General features: G+C 40.9%; 1 protein-coding gene across 3 annotated transcripts in view; it reads right to left on the bottom strand.

Annotated features, from left to right (window-relative positions):
* The window catches only part of WDR37 (WD repeat domain 37), a 67,258-nt gene extending 49,973 nt beyond the window's left edge, over positions 1 to 17,285 (bottom strand). For 2 of the 3 annotated variants that reach the window (XM_060248096.1, XM_060248097.1), the window contains exons 1-2: positions 17,020 to 17,285; positions 4,341 to 4,517 (exon numbers count right to left, since the gene is read on the bottom strand). In XM_060248096.1, the coding sequence (XP_060104079.1) occupies positions 4,341 to 4,478 (138 nt within the window). In that variant the 5' untranslated portion in view covers positions 4,479 to 4,517; positions 17,020 to 17,285. Of the gene's footprint in view, positions 1 to 4,340; positions 4,518 to 7,996; positions 8,136 to 17,019 lie in introns of those variants that run through there. The other variant, XM_060248098.1, reaches the window with a different exon arrangement.
* Between the last annotated feature and the right edge of the window lie 1,036 nt (positions 17,286 to 18,321).

Raw genomic sequence — 18,321 nt, 5'->3', positions numbered from 1 at the left:
CAATCGCTATTTAACGCTTTTTATTAGCAACCACACACTCAAAAAGTAACTGAAACCCCTCCTATACACTTTTGACAATAACAAAACCATTTACAAACTGGCTTACCCTATTTTGGTTAGTGCTATGGATGCAAATGGATGTGTGTGCAATACAGCATGTTCTCATTAAACTGAAGCAAAGCTTCAGAACTCATGGATTTTTGCACAAATCAAGTGTTCAAACACTATGCAAGTGTGCTTAATTGCTTACTCTACGCAACAAGCAGAATCACTTTTTCTTGTTAGAGCTTCTAATAAAACGAAGATGACAACAAATAAAACGAGCTTCTAATAAAATGAAGAGCTTCTAATACAACGAAGATGTTTTATTAGAGCTTCTAATAAAACGAAGATGACAACAAATGAGAATAAGGCAGTCATCTGAGTAATGAGTCAAAAAGTCCATGAACAAAAACTCAGCAAGATCACAGAAACACAAGCTTGTATTAATCTGGGCAAGGGCTGCCAATATTCTCTTCAGTGGTTTCATGGCAGGTGGAGGACAGTAGAGAATGATTCAGACTCCACTGAGATCACTCATGTAACGGCTTACTGACTGCAACAGATTTATAGCCAAGATTTGAGACTAGAACACCTCTATTTTGTTGTTCAGTCGCACAGTCGAGTCCGACTCTTTAGGACCCCATGGACAAAGTCACGCCAGGCCCACCTGTCTTCCACCATCCTCCGAAGTCTGCTCAAATTTGTGTTTGTTACATCAGTAACACTGTCCAGCTATCTCATCTTTTGCCGTCCCCCTCTTCTTTTGCCTTCTGTCTTTCCCAGCATCAGGATCTTCTCCAGGGAGTGCTCCCTTCTCATTTGGTGGCCAAAGTATTTGAGCTTCAGCTTCTGACCTTCCAGTGAACAGACCTGGTTGATTTCCCTTAGGACTGACTGATTTGATCTTCTTGCAGTCCAAGGAACTCTCAAGAGTCTTCTCCAGCACCACAGCTCAAAAGCATCTATTCTTCTGCACTCAGCCTTCCTTATGGTCCAGCTCTCACAGCCATATATTACTACTGGGAATACCATCGCTTTTACTATACGGACTTTTGTTGGCAGGGTGATGTCTCTACTTTTTATTATACTGCCTAGGTTCGCCATAGCTGTCCTCCCAAGGAGCAAACGTCTTTTAATTTCACAGCTACAGTCACCATCTGCAGTGATCTTGGATCCCAGAAATGTGAAGTCTGTCACTACTTCCATGTCTTCCCCCCTCAATTTCTCCCCCCCAAGGTGTGATGGGGCCAGATGCCATGATCTTAGTTTTTTTGATGTTGAGTTTCAAGCCTACTTTTGTGCTCTCCTCTTTTACTCTCAACAAGAGGTTCTTTAGGTCCTCCTCACTTTCTACCATTAGAGTAGTGTCATCTGCATATCTGAGGTTGTTGATGTTTTTCCCGGCAATCTTAATGCCGGTTTCTGCTTCATCCAGGCCAGCATTCCGCATAATGTACTCTGCATATAAATTAAATAAGCAGGGTGACAATATACATCCTTGTCAAACTCCTTTTCCTAGTCTAAACCAATCAGTTGTTCCATATCCCGTTCTGACCATTGCTTCTTGACCCTTATACAGGTTTCTCAGGAGACATGTGAGGTGGTCTGGTACTCCCATCTCTTTAAGGACTTGCCACAGTTTGTTGTGATCCACACAACCAAAGGCTTTAGAGTAGTCAATGAAGCAGAAATAGACGTTTTTCTGATATTCCCGTGCTTTCTCCATAATCCAGCGAATGCTGGCAATTTGATCTCTATACAGGATTGCAAATATTAGACTGTGCCTTTGTTGTTATTCAACTGAAAATTATTATTCAAAAATTATTATTCAAAAAGACTCAAACTTTCACTAGACAGATGCAGCACAGCATCTATTTACTCTTGGCACCGCCTTCAGTACTGTTTCCAATGCTGAAAGAGAACCACACGCGGTTAAATTAGCCAGGAGGTTCTCCCTTTCAAGCTGTTTGAGGAAAATCGTCTGAGAGCAGGCAGACTGGTCGCGACTTTCATTTACTCACAATCTGACAGCTTAATTAATAAAAGTTTGATAAGTTGCATGCAAGCAATGTATCTAACAGGCTACAATCCTAAAAATATTTAAAGATTGCGGAGATCTCGGTTGCAGATGAGATACCAGATCTAACTCCTGCATCTTTCTTGTTTACAGCTAAGTGGCACAAAAAGCTTCCTCCCCCCCCCCCCCCCCACACTGCTTCTTATAACTTTCCCAATTTTCCATTGGAAAAACAGGTGGGAAATCCTGAATTCTCTCCAGTTCTTTTCTAGACCTTCACATCTCTAGTGGGAGTGTACAAAAAAAAGAAGAAAGCAAAACGGTTTTGAGTTCAGGTATACTGGACCTGGAAAATGTTGATATTTCCAGATATTCCTGAATTCCAGTACCAGTATGGTATTCAGATTTGGTAAATATTCAGGATTCCTGATTTTTTTCAGTTCCATTATACCCTAAGAGGACCATTATAGTCAATGTTCCCCATAGGGTTTCAAAGCAGGTTTTAATGCAGGAAAAAAGGTGTTTCAAGGGTTCACGGTCCCTTTAAATGCCTTCTCCAAGCCGTGACTCTACAAGTGGCCTCTGAACACATTTAAAGGGCTCAAAGTTCCTTTAAATACCTCTCCAAGTGGTAAGTTCACCTGTAAACACCCTTTAACTTTGACTATCTGGCAGGCTCAAAAGAACCCAAATATTTTCAGGATTTTCAGGACTTGGTTGTTTTGGATAGCCAAAAAATAGCCCAATCTATATCTGGCTGAAAGAATATCCACATAATACCAATAAGGTATTTTTTGTTTTGTTTATTTTTTCAGCTCAGATTTAGCCAAATGCACAACCCAAATCTCTGGTGAAGCTTGGGCAGTGCTTTATCTAAAGATTTACAAGAACTGAGGCATTTAGATAGAACTAAACCAAACAACATTTACAGAATCTTACCTCCATGTGTCAAATGTGATTTTTGCCTATAATAATGGGTTTTGGTTTTTTTGAAAAAGCAAGCTTTGCCTGCAGAACAGCTAGGCTCCAAGGCTCGTACAAGAGATTTATACTAGCCTAGCAGGATTTTTTTTTTCTTTGAAGAGTTAAGCAGGACCCCAATGCTAGTCTCACAAAAAATGCTTTCTAATGTTTAAGTTTTCAAAAGTAATCTGCCTGGCAGACTGGGGACCCCTAATAAAGTATGCCATCAAGTCACAACAAGCCATGAAATGCCATGAAATTTCACCTTATGAAGTTCTCAGGGCAAGAAATCACCTTCCATTGCACAGAAGCCTCAGTCTTCCTTGATGGTCTCCCGTCCACTTTCCAGCTTTGCTTAGCTTCTAAGCGCTGACAAAATCAGCCTAGTCCAGGCTACAATGGTTATTATTTGTGAAGGCTCTTACTTATGAGGGTATAAAACTTCCCAATTTGGTATAGTGGTTAAGTGTGCGGACTCTTATCTGGAAGAACCAGGTTTGATTCCCCACTCCTCCACTTGCACCTGCTGGAATAGCCTTGGGTCAGCCATAGCTCTGGCAGAGGTTGTCATTGAAAGGGCAGCTGCTGTGAGAGCCCTCTCAGCCCCACCCACCTCACAGGGTGTCTGTTGTTGGGGAGGAAGGTAAAGGATATTGTGAGCCGCTCTGAGACTCTGAGATTCGGAGTGGCGGGCGGGATTTAAATCCAATATCATCACCCTCTTCTTCCCAGGATCTCCCTATGATAAACATGAATTCAGCCCACAAAAGAATTTAACAGTAGTCTGGATTCCACAGTATTTCCACAAAGGAAAACTTGTTTGATATTTTTTTAAAAAATCTAGATAAATATCAAATGCAAGTTATACCTACTTCTGATAAAACTGAAAACTTTGCATTCATTTTTCCGCCTACAAATAAACAACACAGCAATCTATGTACTAGACTTGGACATGGGATGCTATGATTCAATCCTCAGCTGAATTGTGAAACTCAAACCTGGACTGAATCCCTATCTTTCTGTCTGAATCTTTATAAAGAGGAGTGTGGTGAGGTTAAATGAAGGGAAGGGCCACAATACTTAAACAAAGATTAAGGTGCTCTTCATAGCCTTTTTGACCTTCTAATCTGAAGAGGTGATCTTTTATGCTGCATCAACACACACACACACACACACAGCCTCCTGGCGATATGGAATTAGTCATATTGCTTGACAGAACATTATCAAGGTAACATAACATCACCTGACCTGATATAATAATTTTTTTGAAAAACTTGTTTGCAAGACAAGAACCATTCTCCAGTCTAGTCAAGTTTACCTGGCCTTCCAGCATCTCTCTCTGCAATCCTGACCGCTCTTGCTCAGAACTGTTGGTTCTTCGTATCGAAAGACTGTGAGATTTTCGTTTCTGCTTTGCTTGGCGTGCAGTGGCACAGCTTCCACTTTCTGTGGGCATTACTTCAAAAAATAACTTCCCAGAAGCTCCTAAGATAAACTAAGAACCAAGAATTAAATATCACCATTTGGCTTATGTAACAAACTACACTTAGAACTATTAACTGAAATGGAACCATTTAGGTCTAATGAGTTCTTGAATTATTTTAGGGCTTTCCGGGGAGGGGAGGGGGGGGGGAATCTGCTTTGAATTAAGGTTAGCACTGTAATTCATTCTATAAGCAAACCAGATAATGCTTTTTAATTGCAAATGAATGCACTTTAAAACAGCAGAAGTATTACATTACATTGTCCACCATTAATCGCTAACTAGCAAAGCCATTCAATAAAGAAAATTATTTAATCCCCTTTATACCTACTAAGTGTTTTCCAAACCCAGTGAACGTCCCAAAGTGCTTCCAGGAAACAACCAAACACCCATCGTAACACATGCAGTGTCAAACCCAGCTGGAAATACAGGAAGATGATGTTTGAAAGACAATGCCAGGTGAAATGTTTAGAACCAAACATCTAAAGATTGTTTGGTTTAATATTCCAGAATGTGTTCATTCATAGAATGTGTGATCTTTCTGTACCTGATTCTACCTATGCAAAGAAAAAACAATTTGCCAATCTCATTTCTTTGACCACTCTGCCTCTTCCACTTTAATGCTATGCAACCTTGGGACTTGCGATTATAAAACCAGTTTGGAGTACATCTAAATTACCAGACAGTAGACTTCAACCACCGTCATCATGCGTGAACCAATTTTCTCCTCTGAATAAATGAGACCACGTTAACTGAGACGTAGTCAAGAAAATCCATGGCATCTAAGACTCACATACGCGAGCCCATTTAATCAGCAATTTTTCCAAATAGTTTTCCAACATCCATGTTTGCTAAAGTTACAGTGTGTAGTTTACCCTTACCTTTCAAATGATTAAAAAAAGCAACTCCAATTAATCAAGTACTTACAAAGGCAGCAGGAGACAGACACCATCTTAGAAATGGTATCTTCAAACAGCAGAGAAGACAAGACGTCTTCTGATGTGATGCACCTACTGCTACATGTACTTGCACCATAGAGAGAAGAATGTTTTTTGTTCAAAATGGTTGCTTTATACATATGAATATTCAATCAATTAAAATCGCCTAATGAATCAAGATTCCCTTCTTCAGATGGCCCTAATGTTAGCCATCACGGGAGCTACACTGATGCCATTGTTTTAAAGTTTGAGTCAAAAGGCTGTCGACTCATACGGCCAGAAAGCAATAGTAATTCCCAGAATCAAGTTCCAGAATTGTAATGACAGGCCAAGAAACAGATCCAGCATCTGACAGAGTAGATAAACTAAGGAAAGAAGTTTCAGTAGGATTTAAAATAACTGAACGGTAATCCCTAACAAGGTGTAGGCTCCGACAACCCAAAAAGCTTTTGAGTAAGCTAGGAATGAGGCTGCCACAGTTTTAACTAATAAGGGTTAGAGAACTTTTAAAAGAAGTCTTAAGATTATGAAATATATGGACAGGAACAAATTCAAGTTTCCAAAGACATTATATATTCAATTGGGCTTTGTTCAAGTCACAATAATTAAAGGGCTGCAGATGCCACTCCTTTTAATACAGAAATATGAGTAAAGGTCATTTTTTCAAAGATCTGAAGCAGCTTCTGTTGCCAGTCTACCAGCCAAATGCCATTTCCAAATGGCTACCAAACACTACAAGTCATGGGACTTTGAGAGAAGTCTCTTCAGAGAAGAATCGCTTTATGTGAAGTAAATTATGCTCCCTTCATGGGAACAAATGTTCCTTAGACCTAAGATTCCCCTGGGCTAGTTCCACCACAGGTTACTAAAATACCTCCACTGATCTCTTCTCAGTTATGGTTTTAAAGCTTTCCCTTTGAGGAATGCATTCCCTTCATTCCTGCTAACTCCGCCATCCCCATAAACCTAAGCATCTATTATACACACAGTTTGTGCTGCGTTCTCTATACAAACATTCATTTGCTCTTTTGCTAATTATTTATTTCACAGCATCAAAGGAGCAACTTTCTGTCCAGTTAAGGGCCTTCTGCTATTCTTCCTGAGCACTGCAAAAAGGAAGCAGAAGCTACAATTAACGTGATACAAGCTCAGGTTGAAAAAGGGGGAAGAAATAACATAAGCACCTTCTTTCTAACATCTTTCCATCTCCTATTCTTTGAGAAGCACATGGCTCCATTTTATTCTTACCAGCAGGCCCAGTGGAGGTTAGTCTGAGCAAGAGTGACAGAAGCAAAGCAACTCCAGTCTGTGTTTTTGTGTAACTTGTATTTTTTTGAAGTCAGCAACTGGGCTTGTATTTTTGAATGGCACCTACGGCTGGGTTCAGAATTGCCTTTCAGTTGACATGAACAGAAGGGCACCTTTGAATCCAACCCCGAGGTGCTCTCCTGCTCATGTGAAGTGAAAGGCAACCCTGAAGCCATCCATCGGTGGGGACACTATACAAAACAGAGAAAAATACAAGCCTAATTGGGTTTTTTAAAAGATTATTTAGACAAAAATACAAACTGAAGTTGCTTTGGGTCTGCCACTCTAGCTCAACCTAACCCCACTGCATTAGGTTGTAAATTGGCCAGAAGGAGAGCTCCTCAGGGATTAACCCCCCCCCCACTCCCAATAAATAGTAATAATAATAGAAAGCTTTAAAAAATGGAGAAGGCAAAACACATTTAAACATCGCTGAAACCTAAAATTAGTGGAACTTGAGTCCTAGAGAAAAGTGATTCATTCTCAAAATACTAACAGTTTAGTCAGCTGGACATCATCATTCTGCGTTTCATTATACTAAAATATTCTCTTGCACACTGTCATGCACTAGCACAAACTGAAAACTCATGCATTATTTAGGGGAACGCACACATAAGCATGCAAGCCTTCCCGAGATCTTGCAGAAAGATATACCTTTACATTGGAAGCAGCAGCAAGCAAGCAAATGCATAGGAAAGAAGGAGAGATATAACAAGCAGGATCAATCTCCAAGGGACAGCTAGTACATGACATTTCTCCCGCACTAAGAATCCATGTAGAAGCAACACATACATTAACATATGTGAAGCCACAGCGAATATGCAAGTTGTTATAAATGCACTCCAGAAAGCTAGTGGAGGAAGAATATCATGTGTGAAGCAGCCCTGAATGTGTTTGGGCATTAGTTTAAATCTACCCACAAGCCACTTCACTAGGAAAACAGAAGTCTTTATCTTTTTTTAAGGGGGGGGGGGGAGAGGCAACGCTTGAAATGCAAAGGAAAACACTACCACCCTTTCAAGAATTTTACACATAAATCACTTCTCCAAAATGTAAAAGTGATTTTTATTTTGCTCAATAGTACATTTCATCACAAAATTTTTCAAAACTTAATTTTAAAAATGTGGAATTAATGGAATACGTCCTTGGCAAAATGATGCTACAAGGAGATACACAGATGCTCATTTCTGTCAATTACCTGGATTTACTCTATTGGATTAGGTTTTCAAAAACAACGGAAATTACCTGTCCAGTATATCAGTGTCATGTTAAAAATCCTATGAAAACCATATTAAATAATGATTAGTAAAACAATACAAAAACCAGTCAAAAAGACTTTCACATTTTAAAGTTAATTATACTTGAAGCATGCAAAAACTGCCACCTATACTTTAATCCTCTTGTTTTTTGGGCAAACTAAGGGTCACAAGAAATGTGTAAGTAAGAAACTGCACAATATATATTTTGCTGTTTGCTATTATCCTCCCATTTTCAGGATCCAAGAACTCCAAAGTAGCTAGGTACTCTTACAACACCCCATCAACATACTTACTTGAAAGCAAATTTCACTTATTACAGTGGTAATTATACTAAAGATGCGCTCTTAACACCAGCAGAATTATTCTGGAATGAGGCCTGGCAAAGCCCTGAAATAGAATGGACTGTACTACTTCCAGGCTGCAGGCATGGAATTCTGGCTTTGAATGCTCCTTTACATATAGAAAATTCCATTAAAAAGCAAGCACAGCCAGGGAAACATTCTACCATCTTCCTTTGCTTCCTCTGCTGGTGAAAAACCAACACAGAGCAATTTTCCAAAACTGATCCTCCACCTGCCGTCTGAAGTGGTCAAGTCCAATCTACCTCCTCAGCACCCTATGCAGGTCTACTCAGAATCTTACTCAGGTCTATTTGTGGAGCTTACTCCCACGGAACCATTTTTAAAGACTGCACAATGAATATGTCTATATCGACTGTGACAGGAGTAACAACATATCTGAGTACCTACATCTAATCTGCTGAAATACTAAGGATCTTTTGAACATACATAAGCAAAGTTTTATTATGATCAACTGGATCCACAAGAAGGAAAAAAAATCATTTACCATTTACCACAAAAAGCTTACATGCTAACAAGTCTACATGCACAAGATGGAAAAGAAATTAATGCAAAACTGGTTATACATTTTTGAATACAGTTATTTCACTTTATCTGAAAAACGTATTTTATATATTATATAAGTATCATGACATGCATAAAACCTAGCTTTAGCCAAGATATCATATTACATTTTGAAAAGAAATAAATGTAAAACTAATTGCTGTTGGGACAGAAACGAGCTAAAATGAAATGAGGCTAATGAAAAATCAAAGTTCAAGCAATGATGTTAACCACCTATTCCAGCAATAACTGGAATTCTCTGCTCGCTTTTCTGATGTTTAACAATAAAGACAGGTTGTGTAATGGAAGGTGGGGGGGGGGGGGAAATCCCTCGGGACTACATGGCTCTGAAAGGCAAAGAGACCATCTTAGCATTTCAGGAAGTTATCAGGATATGGAAGGAATGACTAAAGCTGTATGCTTCCTCATTTGTTCATTTAAAATGGCTTACAGATTAGAGGAGAGCGGATGGTAGATCGGATATAAACGCCTCAGCAAAATCACCACCCCCTTCCATTCCACCGCAGCTTAATTCTGAATGCAGATTTTAAGCACAGTTAAGTACTCTTATTACAAAGGAAGACTTTCAAAAGAGAATGAAATAACTTGGTGAGACATTCGGAAACTCAAAAACATCTTCCTTTCGGTTCTAGTCCAATAACTGTGAACTTTAACTTCTAGTAGCAGCACAAGACTATGAAGAAGAGGAGTGGTTTGTACTGCAGGGCACTCAGAAGTGCATTATTAAAGATTGCTTTAAAAAAACACAATGGACAAACATTAATGATGAACAAACTTTAATGAAGTACAAGTGAACTTGTCACGACTGCCTTTATCCTTGGCCACAGGAAATTGCTGTTGGGTTCCACAAGATGGTGCCCATGGGTACCTGGTGTCCACTAGTTCCTCCCTTGGTGCCCACTGAGCTTTTCAGAAATGGCTTGCTATTGGTTGCCCTCATTCAAATGCAAAGGTCTTCCCAGGAATGGAATTCTAGCAGGAGCTCCTTTGCATATTAGGCCACACACCCCTGATGTAGCCAATCCTCCAAGAGCTTACAAGGCCTAATATGCAAAGGAGCTCCTGTTCCACCCCTTGGTCTTCCACTTGAGGATCAGGAGGACTGCAAAGCTTTCCTAAATCAGTATGTCATTCCATTCCCTCTTCGGGCTTTCCTTCTTCTCAGGTGTGAGGAGGGAGGTATTCTCTTTGGCTCCATACAAAAGCCATTTTAGGCTTTGACTCCTGTGAAAGCCATTTTTTAGGTGGCATTCTCCATCTCCTCGCAAAATTTCAACTGCGCCCACAGCTGTGTTCCCTCTAAGCTGAGTTAGTGTAAGCTAGCACAGTTTTTTAGTCTCTGGCTCACAAATTTTTGTCTTGGCTCAGGAAGGATGGTCCCAGAGCAAACTAATTTATGCAGTAACCAAATCACTCGCTCACAACTTTAATGCCAGTAGCTCACGGAGCAGAATTTTTGCTCACAAGACTCCACAGCTTAGAGAGAGCATCAGCCCACAGGTTCAAAAACTTTAGGGACCCTGGTATACAAGGTGTTCTAAGGCATAAACTTCCCCTTTAAGTAGAATGAAAGAGAGAAATATTCCCAACTGGTCTGGTGAGAACTGCAGTCAAGAATTTTCTGCAACATGCCAACGTGGAAAGGGGTTTTTGAAAGCAGAAACTCTTAAGAGTGAGTAAAGTACTGATAGTCAACTTCTCTAAATTGATTAAAAGCACCTAACATTCCAAAATTTCAGGGCTTAAAAAATACACACAAAAATAGCAAACAAGTATTGTGAGACAGGTATTGTGCTTTTTTTTTTTAAATCATTTTATATTCTGCTTTTCTCCATAATCAGGACCCAAAGCGGCTTATCACATGGCTTTCCCCTCTCAATCCTCACATCATCTTTGTGAGGTGGGTTACACTGGGGGATTGTGATGGCCCCAGGGTCTACATCTACAACTTGATGGTACCACTTCAGACTATAGACAGAGTCTCAGAGAGAAAATGCTGTCTTACAAGCAAAACCTTCAATACAGAGTGAACATGTCAGTGGGAAGCTAAACCCTTTTCTTCCTGACCTTTAGTTTTCTATATACAGAGGTTTGGGAGAGGGCGTGTGGTGTGCAGAAATTTTCATTCTTGCTAGCCCTGAATCAACAGACTAATATGGTACAAAGAAGAAACAGACATCGTCTCAGGGAGAACCAGCCCTAAATTCCAATTCAGTTAATCAACATAAGCAACCAGGTCCCTTTGGGGGGGAGGGGAAGGAAGGAGGGGGGACTTTGGAACAGTTTGCAAGCAGAAACTACAGCATGTGTGACAACAAAACCCTACCCCCAGTGACCCATTACAGCAAAAATTACAATCCTGTGAAAATTCTTGTAAGCTTAAGACATCAGTTCGTAGGGATTCAGTTAATAAAATACAAAAAAGCATTTTTATAAGAATTGAGTTGAAATTTGCAAAATAGCCTCTCTCTCTCTCTGCTAAAAAGCTGCAAAACATTCAACCCTGCCAAAACTGACATAGGAAAATTGGGCTTTTCTAACCATTTAAAAGCACAACTTTGTGTAATAGTGTCATTCATATTAATTAGTCTTTGGCTGCAAGTGGGCAAAGCGACATTAATATCTGCAGCTTCCATCAACTTTCAAAAGGAGCCCTGCCCACATTATGTGATGCAACTGCATAACATGATGCCAGAGATAAAATTAGCCAAGACTGGCACAGTACAAGACTGATCTTACTGCAGACAAGCAGTGCTCTGCAGGCAGGGATGAGGCAAACAATGCTGAAATTTTAGTATTAACTGCATGAATTTAGCATTATGACAGTCCTAATGAGATACTCTGGAAGAGCAGAGAATTCCCATTTTAGAAATATTATACAGCAGGGGTGGCCAACGGTAACTCTCCAGATATTTTTTGCCTACAACTCCCATCAGCCCCATCCATTGGCCATGCTGGCTGGGGCTGATGGGAATTGTAGGCAAAAAAACATCTGGAGAGCTACCATTGGCCACCCGTTACACAGCATTTCCAAGAGTGGTTAAAAGAGCACCTCTGTGTCAAATAGGAATTGTGATTATACAGTATAAACAAAATGTATAATCCTAAACACTACTATAAGAATTAGTGGAAGTGGTGTGCCTAACCTAATTTGACATTGACACTGACATATTAATATGAATCTCCAGAGCATGTTCATATTAAGCAGGTAAGACAACTATATATCAATTCACTCCCAAAAACCAATCAGGTCGGAAAGTCCTGAACTTACATTAACTGCTCAGCTATAAAGCTTTCGAAGTGACTTTCCACCAGTCATACTAGTGTTCCCTCTAAGCTGAGTTAATGTGAGCTAGCTCACACTTTTTAAGCCTCTGGCTCACACTTTTTTAATTGGCTCAGGAAAGATGGCCCCAGAGCAAAACTAATTTATGCTGTAACTCATGACTTTAAATGCCAGTAGCTCATGAAGCAGAATTTTTGCTCACAAGACCCACAGCTTAGAGGGAGCATTGAGTCACACACACCCAAGGTTTAACCAGTGTCACAAAGTTATGAGGAAAAGAAACCATCTGGGAAGAGTGAGTTCCTTGGAGGAAGGGTAGAACCAGTGATGTGCTGCTGAAAATTTTCCTGTGCTAAGGGGAAAAAATCTGTCTTGAGTCACAGTGAAAAATGAAGAACATATGAAAGCTAAATAAATAACACAATCTGTCTGGAATGGTGTGCTGCAAATCAATCACTAGATGGGCTAAATGTGGGATATGAAACATGGACAAGTCCCCAGTCCTTGCACATGGTCTGGGCTCAACACATGGTGCATTTGCTTTCTTTTGCTAAAATTTTAAAATATTAATCAGAAAAGTTCTAGTTAATAAATTCCCCAGAAAAACCACATCACTGGGTAGGAAACAAACTTAATAATTCAAATGAAACCAAGGCACAAGGTCCATTTAAACATCTTTTGCTTCTATCTGAGCTAGAAATTGTTACAAATTGTCATTGGCGACAATTCAAAGAGCAGGGCAGTTTTTCACATTGAGCAGATCTCTTTTTTCCCTGATCTGACAGAAGAGCCACCCAGCACAGACTTGTCAGGGGGAAATGGAAATAGGATGCATCATGAGAAGACTGGTGGATACACGTCAACCAGCTTCAAAGCTGAAATGGTTTGATCAGCGAATGAAAGTAGATTGAGCCTTAACTAATACCAATGGTCATACAACCATTAGCATTGTTGTAGCATTAGTATGCTAATCACTAAGTGAAAGATGACACAAAAGGATCAGGCCTCTGCCTCCTATCTCCATAATTAAGAGTTTGAACCCCATGGAACGTGACATTCAAACATGTACTCCAAGTTGCACGACATAATGCTGCAAGATTTCCATAAACAACTGAACAGAAAATCCTGATCAGAGAGGGGGGGAAAGAAGGCTGCTATCGGGTCAGTAGTAATGAGCATGCACGAAATGCATGTGGCTCTAGATCACAACTAATTTGCTCAGCTTTTTTATATTATTCTTTTCAACAAGCAATTTTGTTGACTGGGTTTTCAATTGTTTTGCCTGGTCACCTAAATTTTTCAAATCTCTACTGATTGCTGTTAACAGAATGACCATTATGCACTCCTTATCATTAAGCACATTCTGCCAGCATGTGTTCTTGAATTTACATCTGATCTCCATCAACTAACATATCTTCAGCTATTTATCTTTTTATTTACTCAATGAAGTCTCTCTTGTTGTGACACAGGTTGCTTTAAAAACACTGGATTAAGTTCTAGTTAAGAAATGCTTCAACTCAAAACAAAACTTCTCTTATTTGCATCTTCATTAGAAAAAGCCCTATTCTATAATGGGAATGATGCATACTTTGCATTTCTCCAATCATTGTAGATAATTCAACAAATTTTATAACAAACACCAAGATTAACACATTAAAACACTACTTAGGCCAGGGCTCAACAAATCTAGACACCAGGCTGCCTGGAAGTTTTATCATGGCTACCAGTTGCATTTTGTTTTTGAAAAAACACAAACCCTTTGATACTGTCTTTCAGCTGGGCTGCTGCAGCACCCAACAACACTTGTTCACTCCCTCTCTGCATCTTTCACTGGAGAAGGACTCTGCTGGCTTCCAAAAGCTCTGCCCCACCATGATTGTCAGGGACAGGATGAAAACAGATGTGGGATGAAAAGGTGCAATGTTATATTCATAATGGATTAATACACCTAAATAACGGAAATTCAAGCCCTTAAGAGATATCTTCAAAACTGTTTCATGGAGATTGTAAGAGCCCCTTGAGCATAACCATAGGGTTCTACTAATGTTTCCTCTCCTCCAACATTTCTGCTGTGCTTCAAAAATGGATGCTTTGTATCTGGGTTAGGGGTTGTTGTTTCAGAGAATAACCATGCTGGTCTGCAGCAGGACAGGTAGAATCCAGTCCAGTAGCACATCAGAGATCAATCAGATTTTTGAGAGCATGCGCTTTTGAGTCAACACTCCTTACATCAGATTTTTAAAAACCTCCTGTTGATCTCTAAGGTGCTACTGGACTGGACTCTAGTTTTTTTGTTACCTCTGTACTTGTCTATCATTACATTAATAAAATATGATGAAATGGGAAAAGAGGTCAGAATTAGGACTTGTGCAAGCAACCATTAGAATATGTGGCCAATCACATGAAGGATGAAAGTCTGGCTCCTAAATCCAAGGAAAATTGGTCAATGTCTGACCTAGTCAGATAAAGATATTGCTTATTAATACAAATACATGAAAACGTGCCCTAGAATAAACAAGAGATTTAGAGAGTACTGCTGTGCTATACAAATGTATTCCTTTTCAAAATTACCAGAACAAATCCGCTACTCAAAGTACCAGTGACTAAGTCTGTGCAAGAATGAGGAACTATAAATGACAAAAATAAGCCAACAGCTTCTAAACTGTAAGGCATATGTCAAGGCAAGCAGAACATTGAACTTCATCCAATGAAAGCTCTGCAGGTACAAAATAAAGTGCACATGGCCAATGACAGAATGGTCAACAGTGTCCACTGAAAACTGCTCATACAGAAAGAAAAGCATCACGTACCTCATCTAAATTACCAACTCCAGCAATGTCAGTTTTGCAACCTGAAGAACACAGGCATCGCTTGTCATTTCAACCCAGCAACACTAAAATGACCCTGAGCATTCTATTACGTGGTCAGCAAAGAAAGCATGTAAAAACTTAGCTATGTGGGCTTATATGTGACAGCTCCACATTTACACTCAAGGTTCCTAAGCAGTCAAGCAACAAATCCTAGGTACAAATGCATGATGAGCTGGCATGCTGCCACTAAAAAACAGAACTGAAATGTGTTGTAATCCTGCTTAAGTTTCCTTCACTAGACCAATGTTGCCACCAAGCCAACCCTGATAACCAGAATGTACCATCTCTCAACATGGTTACTAACCACTGGTTACTAACCAACAGACATATTCTGCATGAATGTATCTCATTTTTTCCTAAGCTACACATACCTAAGGGCATCTCACAAAACACTATGAGAATGAATTCAATTGGTTGTGTTGTGTCACATGCTCTTGTTCACCTTAAGCACTGACAATACATTTTACTAGATGGCATCCAAAAGCCAGTGAGTGTGTTAAGTACACAAAATATTTCCCCTTAAAATCATACAACTTCTAGAACTACCAAAGGAAATTCATCCTACATACATTTTGCAGGTTCACTGGAGAGGCTGCTTCCTTTAAACAATCACCACTAGCAACTTGTTCTAGGAAAATTGTCACACCCGGAGATCAAAGTGCCAACAACAGCCAGTGTGGCATATTGGGTAAAAGTCTGAGCAATGAACCAGGAAAATGCTAATCAAATATTGCACCTGCCATGTAATTCCCAACTGGTCTTGGGCAAATCACTATCTCTCAGATCTCATGTGCAATAAGGGCATAATAATATCAAGTATTTGGAACACTGCTGCTTATTATTTTTATGAAGGAAAAGCAACCACAACAGCCTCTTCATTTTAATATTTACTTGGGCAGAAAAATCCTCCATAAGGCCTCTAGAACGCACCCCCACATTTCCCAAGCTGTGAAAGACAGGGATCCTTTTTAGTACCACAGTCGAAAGAGGGGGGCGGGAGTGTTACAAGTTCATTGCTGCCCTGCAGGTTTGAAGATAATTGGCAACCCTCCTTTGTACTAATTACCCTGGTTCCTTCGTGGAACACATTCCTTCGAGTATTAATTAACACTTCCAGAAGGGGGGGGGGGGGTTGAAGAAAAAGACTGCCAGGAAAGCAAACCTGCCTAAACTAAAACGGCTAGCTCAACACTGAGACCAATTTCACACTAGACCTTTAATCCAGGTTTAGCCCTGTCCCCAAACTGACACTCTACACTAAAATCGTAGATCAGAGAAACCAACTCTATGATCCTATGATTTTAGTCAGGAGTCATTTTGTTGAAAAATATGTGGTGGAGCTCATCCAGGGATTGTTGTGCAGCTACACCTACTATTCAATGGACAAAGTAAGGTAGGTGGGGAGGAAGAGGGGGAACCCTCAGAAAGGTTCAGAAGCTGCACTCCTGTGAGCTCCTGCTGAATTCAAAGACTGATTTTAGTACAGAATGTCAGTTTGGGGACAGAACTAAACCAGGATTAAAGGTCTAGTGCGAAACTGGTCTTTACATCCCGCTTGCCTCCTCCGGACTTTTCTTCACGTCGGCTCTCCGTTCAAATCGTGTGTACTACATTTATGAAAGATGCCTGGCACACGGACATTCAAGGTTAAAAAAACACATAACACAAAGCCATGGAGAAAAGCGGTTGACCGTTATTTCATATCATTACTCCCCAATTCCTTGCCTTCTTCCCCCCGCTCCCGATCTGAAGCGCCCTACCCAGCTGCTCCACTCACAAGATTTCCAGACCTCCCCTGCCTTTTCGTGCCTGCGTCTCCTTCCCGCCCCCTGGTCTCTACCCGCTCGGGGAAGCGGATTTAGAGGCTTATAATCCTCCCTCAGAAGACAGGAAAATGGCGGGGAGGGGAGACCGGAGACCCCACGCTCACCTGTGACGTCCAGCTGAGAGGCGGCCTCGGAGCACAAAGAGGGATGGAGAAGGTTAAAAGGGGGGGGGGGCAAGCCGAGGCAGACGGAGACAAGGAGAGCGCCGGGAAAAGGCGGAAGGGGGGAGGGGGACAAGCCAAGAAGGCAGAAGCCGCCGCCGCACCGGCCGGGCTCGCTGCGAGCAGGAGCTGGAATGCACGGAAACTGCTCGCCCCGCAAGCACCTCGAGACCACTTCCGGTTCCCAACGGAAGCTCCCCCACAGCAAGCGACCATAGAGACAAGCCGGGACGAGCGGCTGGACGGCGGTGACCGTTAGGCGCCGAAAGGGAAGATAGCGGCTTCGCGTGCGTCACGTGACACCGAGGCGGCCTGAAGGGACTGAAAAACCCTTCGCGGATTCGGTGGTTGTTTTCAAACTGAAACAGGTTTTTTTTTTGTTTTTTTGAAAGCGAAGAAAACATTAATTCCGGCATAAGCTGTCATGAGTCAGAGCTCCTTGGAAGAGATTCAAGAGGGAGACATCTGTTACAGTGACGCAGAAAGGCGGCGGGTGGGTGGAAGTTCCGAGGAGAGGCCGGTTTAAAACAAGATTTTTTTAAAAAAGGGTGGTGGGGGGGTCGCTTCCAGCTATAGGCTAAGCAGGAGTAATATAAAATCTAGGGCAAAATAAGCAGAGAGACCTTATGCATTTACAGAGGTATAGCTTAAGCAGAAAAAGTGTGATATACAAGATATCAGCCCCTATGCTGAGGGAGAAATTCTAGGTCATTGTTAAAACCTAGAACTTGTGAACGGATTATAATCCAGCATTTTCTGCTTTTTAAATCTGTTTATGGGAAAACACTAGCCCTGTGCACATGTGAATGCACATACATCTTGAACAAAGTTTCAGTTTTCTTGTCCAGCATAAACAGGCTTTTACTAATTAGTTACTATGTTGGATTCTAAAACCCCACACAAAGGATTCCACCCATACCAGCCTGTCCTTTCCCAGGAGTCATATTAAATGGCACCAGGTCTGCTCATTGCCAGAGACAGGCCTAACAACCAGGTAGTCTGTTCTGTCGGAAGCAGAGCCAAAATACTACACACACTGTAAAGTACTGGGTTCAGAGACGTTCAACAGCAATCATTAATATCCACACAAGAAGACAGCATGGTGGGGCCAGGTCCCCGCTTATATGCATGCACCTGGAACAACCCCCTCCCAAGTCCAGTCCAATCCTGAATGGTCAAAGTTCGCGCCAAAGTTCTTAACAGGCAGTCAATTAAGTCCTTCCCTAGTCAGGTGAACTGCGTGCA

The sequence above is a fragment of the Heteronotia binoei genome, chromosome 10, assembly GCF_032191835.1.
Source record: "Heteronotia binoei isolate CCM8104 ecotype False Entrance Well chromosome 10, APGP_CSIRO_Hbin_v1, whole genome shotgun sequence".
Classification (NCBI taxonomy): Eukaryota; Metazoa; Chordata; class Lepidosauria; order Squamata; family Gekkonidae; genus Heteronotia; species Heteronotia binoei.
Note: the sequence above shows the minus strand (reverse complement) of the source record. Positions and strands in the feature narration are given on the sequence as shown.